The following is an 11916-nucleotide window of genomic DNA, read 5'->3' as shown; positions in this document are numbered from 1 at the left end:
CAGGATGGGAACTATCATTCTGCAGCCATACACCTCCATCTCCACATTGAGGGCATACTTAGGCTTCACACGTAGTCCTCCACACCCAACAAGGGTCACATCCACTTTGATAACATCTTGATCAGATATCAGTCCAGACTCACGCAGAGTCACCTCGGCTGCTTCATTCATGCTGCAGGCCATGGATCCACTGTCCAGCATACCACCCATTTTCAAAAGCCCACCGAAAGTGACGGGAGTGTAGAAAAGACTGTCACTATTGCCGACTTTGTGAACGTTTTGGAAGATAACTTCAGAATCTTTGCATTTTTGTCTTGCCTCCTCATACACTGACTCCGCATCACAGGTATCAGCAGTTTGGGAGCTTCCTGTAAGACCTGCACTGCCTCCCACCGAATACAGGTCGGTTAGTTTCCCTCCGGCTGGACCTGGGTAGACGTACTAGCCGGGCAAGACAACCGAACATGGCCAGGAGCAAAGCATGAAAAGCACAGTTTGTCAGATAGGCAGTGTGATACTGTGGTATGTCTTGGATCACTGCAGACTTTGCAGGCATCCTCCCTCCTCCGTCTATTTCGCGAGAACTGATTAAACGCCCCTCTCCTTGGTGTCTGAGTGTTGTGGTGCTGCATTCTCTCCATCATGGCCTGAAACATATCCACCATCTGACCCATGAGCCTTTCCTCTGACTGTTGAAGATTTTGACTCACCGCGGTCGAAGGGGAGAAACTCAGACTTCCGACGAGGGGATCTCGTGTTGCAGTGGTGGAGGGGAACGAGTCCACTAACCCCTGAAAACCTGAGGATGGGGGCGAGAAGCTTCGGGAGCGTCCCTCCGGCACAGCAGCTGCAGGTGAGGCGTTCGGGTGTACGGTGGTGATCGTAGAATTATAGCCCTTCAACTGTGCAGCGCCGCTGGCTCTACCATTAGCACTCACCTCCCTTTGATAATCATCAATCCTTTGTTGTACGTCTCGAGCAGTCCACTCATGGACAGGCTTGCACTTGAAGACATAAGACAACTCGGGGTCAGGACAATGTTTCACAAACATACATGCTACTTCATGAGTTAAAGGGGTCGCTGTCTGCCCCTGTCTGCGTAGCCCCTCTATGGCTAGTTCAGCAGCCTTGTTCAGTCTTATCCAATAATCTACCGGGTTTTCACCCCTGGTAGGGAGCGTTGCATAAAAGTCAGCAAGAGGGAGGCACGATGAAGAATCACTGAAGTAATGGCGAAGGACACCAAAGACCAGATCAGGTTTCTGTTTGACATCAAGACCTGGGTCACTACGAAGAGCCACTCTGACCACATCTCTGGCCTTCCCCATTAAGTGGCTAATAATTTCGTCAGCCTGGCCATGAATGGGGACCTCTTGCTTCCACAGGTAGGTTGTTGCCATGTCAATCCAGTCCTGAACAGAACATCTGTCTGTGCCATCACCCCTAAAAATTTGAAGCTCCCTATTGGGCTTAACATGGACAGTTACATGTGGTACATCTCGAGCGGTACTGTTACATTGCTCAGTTTGAGTCTTAGAGTCACCAATCAGGTTCACAACGCCAGCTGACAACAGTTTAGTAACAATGGATTCACCAATCTGGGCTCCTATTTGCTCAACCATGTCAGTAAAACTGTGTACAGTATCACTGTCTCTAATTGGAGTGGAAACCTGGGGCATATCACCCACACCCCTACCGATGGGAATAAAACTCGGGCTTTGGCCTAGCCCAGTGTCACTGCTCACAGGACCAAACTGTGTGACATTACTGGCGTCAACTGCATGAACTAGTCCGGCACCTCTACCCTTAGGTAGTACTGGAGTGACAAATTTATCCATCGTCAAATCACACACTTAAGATAATAACTGCATGTGCACTCCGTTAGGGAGAGAAAAACAAACAAACCCAGAGATAAAAATAAGAAAAATAACAGTATAACAGTAGCAGAACGAGGGAAAAAAAAAAAAAATTATAATAATAATGTCCAAATAATTTGAGTGTATAACCACACGTTGTATATCAAAACACAGACACTTTCACCCTTGTCTTATTTCAGTCACACCCCTCACCTTTTTGTTTGTTTTTTTTTTTTTTGGGGGGGGGGGGGGGGGGGTTTCGCTTGTTTGGGTTTTTCTTTTGTCTAAACTCACTTGGTTACAACAACCCACATTCAACTTGTGAACAGCAGGGGAGCAGAACAGCAGCCACGGCGATGAGCATCAAGCTGATCTGAAGATCCGAATGGTCACGGCACCAGTGTAACACTTCCAGCTCTTCAAGAATCACAGACGCTCAGAAGGGTTGGCTTTTCACAGTTTACTTCTGCAGAAGACATAAAACACATTCAACAGGTGTCTTCTGGTGGTACCGGCAATTGTAGCTCCCTCACAGTGCAAGCGCGCGCTGTCTTAACAGACTTACAATTAACTTTTTAATAAAGAAAAGGTGGAAAATAATAATTTCTCCCATTTTACAGTCTGTCATACTGAGCTTGTATACAAAAGAAATCTTATGACTAATAAAATACATTCCACAATCGTATAAAACAAAATAACAGGATAAACATAAATACCACCGACTAAACATTTCCCTCTAGTGGACAAATTAACAATAGCGCATTACATCTTCACTTGCTTGTGCTTTACAGACAAAATGGCTGTTAACAAGCTCACATACCTGCAGAAGACATAAAACACATTCAACAGGTGTCTTCTGGTGGTACCGGCAATTGTAGCTCCTACAATGTAAAGCAACATCACAAAAAGCACAGAAAAACGGTAAATCCAAACACATTTCCTGCTATGCGCAGCAACCACTAGGGGGCTGACAAAGACTAACTGCCAAAGAGCATAAATACGGCAGAAACACTATTTAACAGCAACCCGCCTTTGTTTCAGTTACACAGAAACTTTCTAATATCAATATGAACCTATATACATCGACATATATAACTTATGTAACAACATTCACACCAGAAACCATAAAAATGCCAGAGCCTTTCATTACCGGACTTACCCTCACAGTGCAAGCGCACGCTGTGAGGAGCGGAAGCCTTAGCAGCTTCTAAACGTTAGGGTGAGATCCGGTTTCTGGGTTTTCAAAATAAAATACAATTTAAAAAAAAAAAGATAAAATTCACACTTAAAATGATAATTAAGAACAGGTAAGTGCATGTTTTTCATATGTATTATTAACTCTGTTACATAAGGTCACTCGTGCCGTCAGGCAGGAATGCAGGAAAGCAGAACGAAAATGGAAGAAAGATAAGCTCCACGTTTATTATCAAGTGTTTAGAGATTGCTTAAATAACTATCAGCGCACCATCAAGGTAGAAAGAGCAAATTATATCTCCATGATCATTAATAAGAAGTCTGGTAATCCTAAAGTTCTATTCAATACAATCATCTCTGTCTTTCATCCCACCACATCAGCCATATCTGAGACTGCCCCACACACATCTGAGGATTTTCAAAAGTTCTTTACTGAAAAAATTAATGATATCTGAGCACATATCCCGCTCCCATCCCAAGACCCCTGTGAACCACCTACATCTTCATTCATTTTTTCAGAATTTAAACCGGTTTCATTATCCCATCTCACTGATATAATAATGCACATGAAACCAACTACGTGCCCCTTGGATATGTTACCTACACCATTTCTCAGAGATGTGCTGAAGACAGTCGGCTCAGTTTGTTCCACGACTGCATTTCAATTATTTGATGGTCTCATTGGTCTTTTCTATCTATTTTGATGAATAAAAGCTTGCCTTGTAGCTTGCCTCCACCAGTGTGTGAATGTGAGAGTGAATGAATAGGGCATTGTAAAGAACTTTGGGTGCCTCAAAAAGCGCTATATAAATCCAATCCATAAAAATAATACAGTAAAATAATATAATAAAATAATACGATAAGCCTTTATTATATCCTTTATATTTTCAAATTTAAAGGAAATAAAGGAAATTATAATGATTGTTCAGGTTCAGTTTGTTCCACGACTGCATTTCACTCACTGCCTCTGTTTGTATCTCTGTCACTGCAGGACCAACATGGAGCGAGAAGTCAGCGCTCTCAGGAGGCCGACAAACCTCACAGAAGAAAGGGAGAGAAAACATACACTTGTGACGTGTGTGGGATGGGTTTTGCTGTGAAGGGTTCACTAAAACGTCATCAGGTCATCCACACTGGAGAGAGACCGTTCAGCTGTGAGTTGTGTGGAAAGTCTTTTTCCTGGAAGGATGTTCTAAAAAAACACCAACTCATCCACAGTGGAGTTAAAGCGTACAGCTGTGATCAGTGTGGCAGAGCTTTTACTCAAAGTAGCCAACTACAGAAGCATCTAGTTACCCACTCTGGAATTAAGGCATACAGCTGTGACATTTGTGGAAAAACTTTTCGCCACATAGACAGCCGGAATACACACATACGCATTCACACCAGACATGTTGTGTACTGCTGTGATCAGTGTGATAAACAGTTTATAACAGGCACAGATTTACAACAACACATGTTTACCCACACTGAGGAGAGACCTTATGAATGTGACCTGTGTGACAAGACTTTTAAATCTCCACGTTACCTGAGACGACACCAACAGATCCACACCAGAAAGAGACTCTACAAGTGCAGTTACTGTGAGGTATGTATTTATATTTTTATCTTGTCATTTTAGCCTGACTGTTTGGAACAACTCTGCTCATTAAACTGCGTTAGCGGCACGGTGGCACGGTGGTTAGCACTGTTGCCGCACAGCAAGAAGGTCCTAAGTTCAATTCCACCATCAGTCTTTCTGTGTGGAGTTTGCATGTTCTCCCCGTGTTTGCTTGGGTTCCCTCCGGGTACTCCGGCTTCCTCCCACCGTCCAAAGACATGCAGTTTGTGGGGATAGGTTAATTGGAAAATCCAAATTGTCACTAGGTGTGAATGAATGGTTGTCTGTCCTTGTGTGTTGGCCCTGTGACAGACTGGCGACCTGTCCAGGGTGTACCCTGCCTTTCGCCCTACGACAGCTGGGATTGGCTCCAGCGCCCCCCGCGACCCTGAAAAGGAAAAGCGGTAGTGAATGGATGGATGGATGGATGGAAAAGCAGCTCTGAGTGATTCAGATTTTCATTTCAGTTATGGTTTTTGTTTACACGATCATGAAAAACTAAAAGTGGTGAAAATTGATATGATGGTGTTATTTAATGTTCAGGCAGTTTCCTGGTATATAATGATATTGTTATTATTTCAGCATAAATGGCCTTTTGGGCATTTTGGGCAGGGATAGCTCAGTAGGTAGAGTGGTGGCCCCATGATCGGAAGGTCGGGGGTTCGATTCCCCTGAACAGCTACCCTGAGGTACCCCTGAGCAAGGTACCGTCCCTACACACTGCTCCCCGGGCGCCCAATGGCTGCCCACTGCTTCACTGAGTGAATGGGTTAAATGCAGAGAGGGATTTTCCCCACGGGGACTAAATAAAGTACACTTTCTTTCTTTCTTTTCTTTCTTTTCTTTCTTCTTTCTTTACAGCGGCTCGTTCCTCTGTCAGGTGTACATGGAATAAAATAAAACACAAATGAAAATAAGCACAAAACCAAACATTCAGTAATCTTCTCTTATGGTTAACAAAGTTGTATCATTACGTAATGGTATTGTATTATTGTAGCAGTAGTATCATTGCTTATTTATAGCTTTAGTGCTTTTAGACATTAGTGTTAAAATACTTATTTAATATTATAATTGCAGTGTCATGGGGGTAGCAGTGTTTGTCTTGTGTCCCAGTCAGCTGAGTGTTATAACTGCACATTTACAGTGTTATTAATGCAGTATTAAATGAGTATTACTGCAGTGTTACATTAGTAGTTTAGCACTGTGTTGGTACCCTGCAAATATTAGCATAGTAGTACTTTAGTGTAACTCAGATGTTACTGTAACATGAAATAAGTATTACTGTAGTATTATGGTGGTAGTACTGTAGTTATTGCAGCCCAGTAAACTGAGTGTGTTAACTGAAACAGTCAAATGTAATTGGACGTCTGCAGAGATGCTCTTTATTTCAGGCGACGTTCAGGATAAAAATGTTGAAGGACTGACTTACACTGTCTTTGTGTCTTTGTTTAGAAGCAGAGCGACACAGATGGATCCAGTTCTCAACCCTGTCATCACTGTGGTGGTGGGGAAGAGTTTCGTTGTGATCTTTGTGGAATAACTTTCAGTCGAAAACACACCCTAAAAGTACATCAACGTAAACACACTGGAGACAAACTGAAATATTGCAAAGAATGTGGGAGAAGCTTCACCACATCAGGTAGATTAAAAGAACATGAACTCATTCACAGTGAGGTTACAAAGAACCTATGTGAACAATGTGGGTCATCCTTCACCACTGCAATCAACCTTAAAAGACATGAACGAGTCCACACAGGAGAGAAACCATACAAGTGCAGACACTGTGACAAAAGCTTTTTACAATCAGGTAATCGTAACAATCATGAACATACACACTTGGAAGGAAACTACAGCTGTGACCAGTGTGACAAGAGCTTCAGGAATCTCAGTTCATACTCCAAACACAAACGATCCCACGTTACTAATAAACTGTTTCACTGTTACCAATGTGCCAAAACATTCATCTCATTGTCTGCTCTGTGCAAACATCAGCGTGATCACTCAGGGCTGAAATCACTCCCATCACTGGATCACAGTGAATCTAAAGAGACAGAAAGATCCTCTTCCGGTTTCAGGGTCAGACATAAAACCCTTGAGATCAGGCTCCACAGAGTTCAGCTGTGAATGAACATGTTCCTCTTGTGTACTGAGAAAAATTAAACGGGTGATGAGCAGTGTTGGGACTAACGAAACGAAAATACTTTCTTATTCTCATTTAAAATGTCTCACTTTTAAAAAAATAATTATCTGAGTCTTACAACAAACAATTGATAGATTGATACATATATACCATCAGAACAGTGTACATCACTGTCACAACAGCATTTATTTTCATTCAAAGGCTTTATGGTTTTTCCTATAATGGTGGGCCGGTCTCTAGTCAAAATGCCCGGGATGATTTTTTTGTCCCAGTCCAGCTCTGTATGCAGCTCATCTGCAGTCTGTTGTTACCTACATCTCCCTATTCAGAAGGCAGAATTTCCGAGTTCTGAGTACAATCGAAAGCACCACGACTGCAGTTTTTGTGTTGGATGTAAAAAGCGAGGATAGAATGGCTAGGATAGAATCAGGCGTGGGATTTCTCTCGTGGAAATGTGCACATTATTTTTTCCTTTCTACAGGGAGTGCAGAATTATTAGGCAAATGAGTATTTTGCCCACATCATCCTCTTCATGCATGTTGTCTTACTCCAAGCTGTATAGGCTCGAAAGCCTACTACCAATTAAGCATATTAGGTGATGTGCATCTCTTTAATGAGAAGGGATGTGGTCTAATGACATCAACACCCTATATCAGGTGTGCATAATTATTAGGCAACGTCCTTTCCTTTGGCAAAATGGGTCAAAAGAAGGACTTGACAGGCTCAGAAAAGTCAAAAATAGTGAGATATCTTGCAGAGGGATGCAGCAGTCTCAAAATTGCAAAGCTTCTGAAGCGTGATCATCGAACAATCAAGTGTTTCATTCAAAATAGTCAACAGGGTCGCAAGAAGCGTGTGGAAAAACCAAGGCGCAAAATAACTGCCCATGAACTGAGAAAAGTCAAGCGTGCAGCTGCCAAGATGCCACTTACCACCAGTTTGGCCATATTTCGGAGCTGCAACATCACTGGAGTGTGATGTTGTGACTGTGCAATACTCAGAGACATGGCCAAGGTAAGAAAGGCTGAAAGACGACCACCACTGAACAAGACACACAAGCTGAAATGTCAAGACTGGGCCAAGAAATATCTCATGACTGGTTTTTCTAAGGTTTTATGGACAGATGAAATGAGAGTGAGTCTTGATGGGCCAGATGGATGGGCGCGTGGCTGGATTGGTAAAGGGCAGAGAGCTCCAGTCCGACTCAGACGCCAGCAAGGTGGAGGTGGAGTACTGGTTTGGGCTGGTATCATCAAAGATGAGCTTGTGAGGCCTTTTCGGGTTGAGGATGGAGTCAAGCTCAACTCCCAGTCCTACTGCCAGTTTCTGGAAGACACCTTCTTCAAGCAGTGGTACAGGAAGAAGTCTGCATCCTTCAAGAAAAACATGATTTTCATGCAGGACAATGCTCCATCACACGCGTCCAAGTACCCCACAGCGTGGCTGGCAAGAAAGGGTATAAAAGAAGAAAAACTAATGACATGGCCTCCTTGTTCACCTGATCTGAACCCCATTGAGAACCTGTGGTCCATCATCAAATGTGAGATTTACAAGGAGGGAAAACAGTACACCTCTCTGAACAGTGTCTGGGAGGCTGTGGTTGCTGCTGCACGCAATGTTGATGGTGAACAGATCAAAACACTGACAGAATCCATGGATGGCAGGCTTTTGAGTGTCCTTGCAAAGAAAGGTGGCTATATTGGTCGCTGATTTGTTTTTGTTTTGTTTTTGAATGTCAGAAATGTATATTTGTGAATGTGGAGATGTTATATTGGTGTCACTGGTAAAAATAAATAATTGAAATAGGTTATTCTGTCCCTCCTGTTATTTCTAAGGCATGTTTTTTATAAGTTTGTTATATGGCAGGTCATAATCATTCGTTCTGTAATTAACTGTTGCAACATGTCAGAAAATATGTTTATTCCTGATCTTGTCTGGGCAAAGCCTGCCATCTAGTGGGTTGACAGGGTAGCACCATGTTAGAGCGCAAGCAGTGGTTTTCTCCCAGCGCTCGACAGGGAAGGTCCATTTGGCTGTGTCTCTGTAAATTCCTGCATCTGACGCCCTTGAAAAGGCATAATCTGTAAGTGTGGCAAAACGGTTTATTGTTCCCACTTATTAGTACCTTGTTCAGCAAAGTAATGAGCTTCTTGTGTGTTTAGCGAGTTTGTTACATTACTAGCACAAGCTAGCTGTTAGCCCTTTGTTTAGCCTGCTAACATGAAGCATACCAGCATGTGGTGTTAGCTGTATCTCTTACCATCTCTGTATCTCTTGATTGTGTAGTGACTGTTTACATAAGTCAACAATATTTAATGTAATCTTTGTGTATTTGTATGGAGAGTGAATACACTGTATTCTGTTTCTGTTATTACAGTTTTACAAAAAAGGAAAATAAGGATCAGTAAAGCTCCGAAGAATGGCACGCGGTCTCCTGAGTGTTTACTGAAGCCATTTTATGTTTAGCTCACTGCATAAGCTGGATAGAGACATTCAGCTGAGGGCAGAAGATAGGTATATATTTGATTTTTGTTAAGTTGCCTAATAATTATGCACAGTAATAGTCACCTGCACACACAGATATCCCCCTAAAATAGCTAAAACTAAAAACAAACTAAAAACTACTTCCAAAAACATTCAGCTTTGATATTAATGAGTTTTTTGGGTTAATTGAGAACATGGTTGTTGTTCAATAATAAAATTATTCCTCAAAAATTGCCTAATAATTCTGCACTCCCTGTATTGGTAGGTGGCACAGTGCACTTGTGGCAAGTAAGCAAGCTAGAAGACTGGCACTCTTGCTGGGTATCCAGTTACGGAAGCAACACATTAACAAGAGAATTCTGAGTAAAACCAAAGTTACTTTCCCTAGTAACTAGTTACTCTGAAAGTAACGAGTAACTTGAAGTAACTGAGTTACTTTTGATAGAAGTAACTAGTAATGTAACTAAGTTACTAATTTAAAGTAACTTACCAAACACTGGTGATGAGTAAGATAAACATGTTAAACTGTGTTATAGACAGGGATGCACCTAGCTGCTACTCAGGTGTGCATGTGTGACAAAAATTATGAATGCGTAGTGACACTTATGTTACCAAGCGCCTTTGTGTACTTGACCATCTCATTCAACCTGACAGGTGTTCCTACAGCTTCGGAGCCAGAGCTCAAGAAAAAACTTCTTTCGAAAAGGTGGCTCAAAGTGCCGTGGCTTGAAGCTAACAATGAGTGCACTGAAATGTGGTGCAAGTCATTGCTAATAAACAAGCTAGCTGAGAAGAAATGTCCACATTTATATTCTGAGGATATTATTATTGTGGTGGCTAGGAGTAAATGTCAGACATGCATATCATTCACGTGAAGGGGGCACAGATCGTGCAGAGCATCACACCATCAGCGGGGAGTTAGGAGCCAAATTGCAGTCTGCCGAATTTTGGGGGATGCTTTCCGATGGATCTGTGGACATCATTTACATTGTGTCTGTGTCCAGCAATGGAGAGTTTACCTCTGACTCTCTTGGACTGATTGAACTGGGTGCTGACCGCACCGCACAGGGATGGACTTGTGAGACTTCTTGAGGACACAGGCTTGGATGACTGGACAACAAAGTTGGTCGCTGCGTGCACAAACGAGGCTGCTGTCAACGTGGGTATGTCCAATGCGTTGTGCCAAAACTCCGGCAACTTGCTACAGTTGGAGACTTGAAAAATAAAAAAATAAAGCTTTTTGTTTGCTATCGACATTAGTTTACTATCTGCCCTGTTGCGGTATCAGACGGTCCATCTCACTGTGTTCCTGCGAGTGTTTATCTTCCAGCCTTCTGAAGATAAACCAGTCCTTCAGCATTAGGGGCATAGTGTCTTATAACGACCATATAAATCCTCAGATACAGTGGTGTAAAGTTTTAGGTATTTGTGCCACATCCCAAGCCATTTGCATTTCATGTGATAGGTTTTTTTGTTTTTTTAAGAGGTAGTCCGATTTCAGTTCAGAACTTATTTTGTTACTGTTGGGTTCATCAACACAGTTTGCACTACTGGAGGTATGGATATTTCTGTGTTGCTGTAGATCTTGTATGAGCAGCCGCTTCTGTGAAGAGCCGGAGGATTTTCAGCCGAGTCCGCTGGAGGATTCATGGGACGGCTCGTCTCCTCCCTCTTCCAGGAGAAAGCAGCATTCACACCGCTGTCGCTCCACGGCAGCTGAGCAGACAACTTTTGTGAGTGAAAATGACCGTTTGCCACATTCTTCACATTCTGGTACCAGACCAACTACCATTTCATCTATGGTTAGTCACGCTCCTTCTATGAACACTTTGGTTTTTCAACTGACTCCTCTGAACCTCGATAATCCTGCTCCTGTGTCTGAGACTCCCAGTGTTGCTCCACCAGTACCTCACTGTATTTTTTCTGTGCCTCAGATGGAAAATGTGACTAGCAACAGAGTGCCATCTGCCATATTAAAACTGGCTAGGAAGCTTGGACTCAGTGCCGCGAAACTATTGAATCAAGTTGAGTTTTGTGTTTCAGAACCATTTAACCTCGACCCAGCTCACCATGCTTTTGTGTCCATCCCATTAACACTGTTCAGGCAGCATCTCATGAGACTGTTAGTATGGCTTTATCCCTGGAGTGTGCTACTCACCAGCCCATTTACACAGAAACTGTCAGTGAAAATGTTCCTGAGCTCCACTCTCTGCCTCCTGCCCCTGCACTCAGGGCAGCTCGGGCCCAGCTTTCTCCTGCACCTGTACCAGTCCCTCGGGTGAGGGAGGTTGAGGTCCAGCTGGTCCCTGCTTTGGTTTCCAGACCGGCTGAGAGCCCCACCAGCAACCTTCCTTGTCAGCAGCTCCACCACCTGCGGCTTCCACGCCTTCACCTGCAGCGCTACCACCACCAGTAGCTTCCTCGCCTGGTCCTGCCTGGCCTAGTCCTGCTAAACTTCGTCCCTGCCTGGTTTGGCTTCAGTGGCCACCTTCCAGGCCGCTGACTGGACTTCTTGGCCGGTGGCTCCGTGGCCGGCCTCCTGACCTGATTCGTTGCCACCGCTGGCTCCGTGGTCAGCCCCCTGAGCTGTTCAGTCATGGACTGTTGAGCCTTCGGCCCCCCTGAACTGGATAGTCTCGTGT

General features: G+C 43.5%; 1 protein-coding gene across 1 annotated transcript; it reads left to right on the top strand.

The window, feature by feature from the left end:
- Nucleotides 1-4029: 4029 nt before the first annotated feature.
- On the top strand, nucleotides 4030-6868 carry LOC113029497 (zinc finger protein 271-like; the record flags this gene model as incomplete). The annotated part of the gene is made up of 2 exons (XM_026180389.1): nucleotides 4030-4638; nucleotides 6103-6868. Coding segments are annotated over 2 exons (1281 nt in total), but the record flags the coding sequence as incomplete, so codon positions are not given.
- Nucleotides 6869-11916: the final 5048 nt, after the last annotated feature.

Source organism: Astatotilapia calliptera, chromosome 9, assembly GCF_900246225.1.
Source record: "Astatotilapia calliptera chromosome 9, fAstCal1.2, whole genome shotgun sequence".
Classification (NCBI taxonomy): Eukaryota; Metazoa; Chordata; class Actinopteri; order Cichliformes; family Cichlidae; genus Astatotilapia; species Astatotilapia calliptera.
Note: the sequence above shows the minus strand (reverse complement) of the source record. Positions and strands in the feature narration are given on the sequence as shown.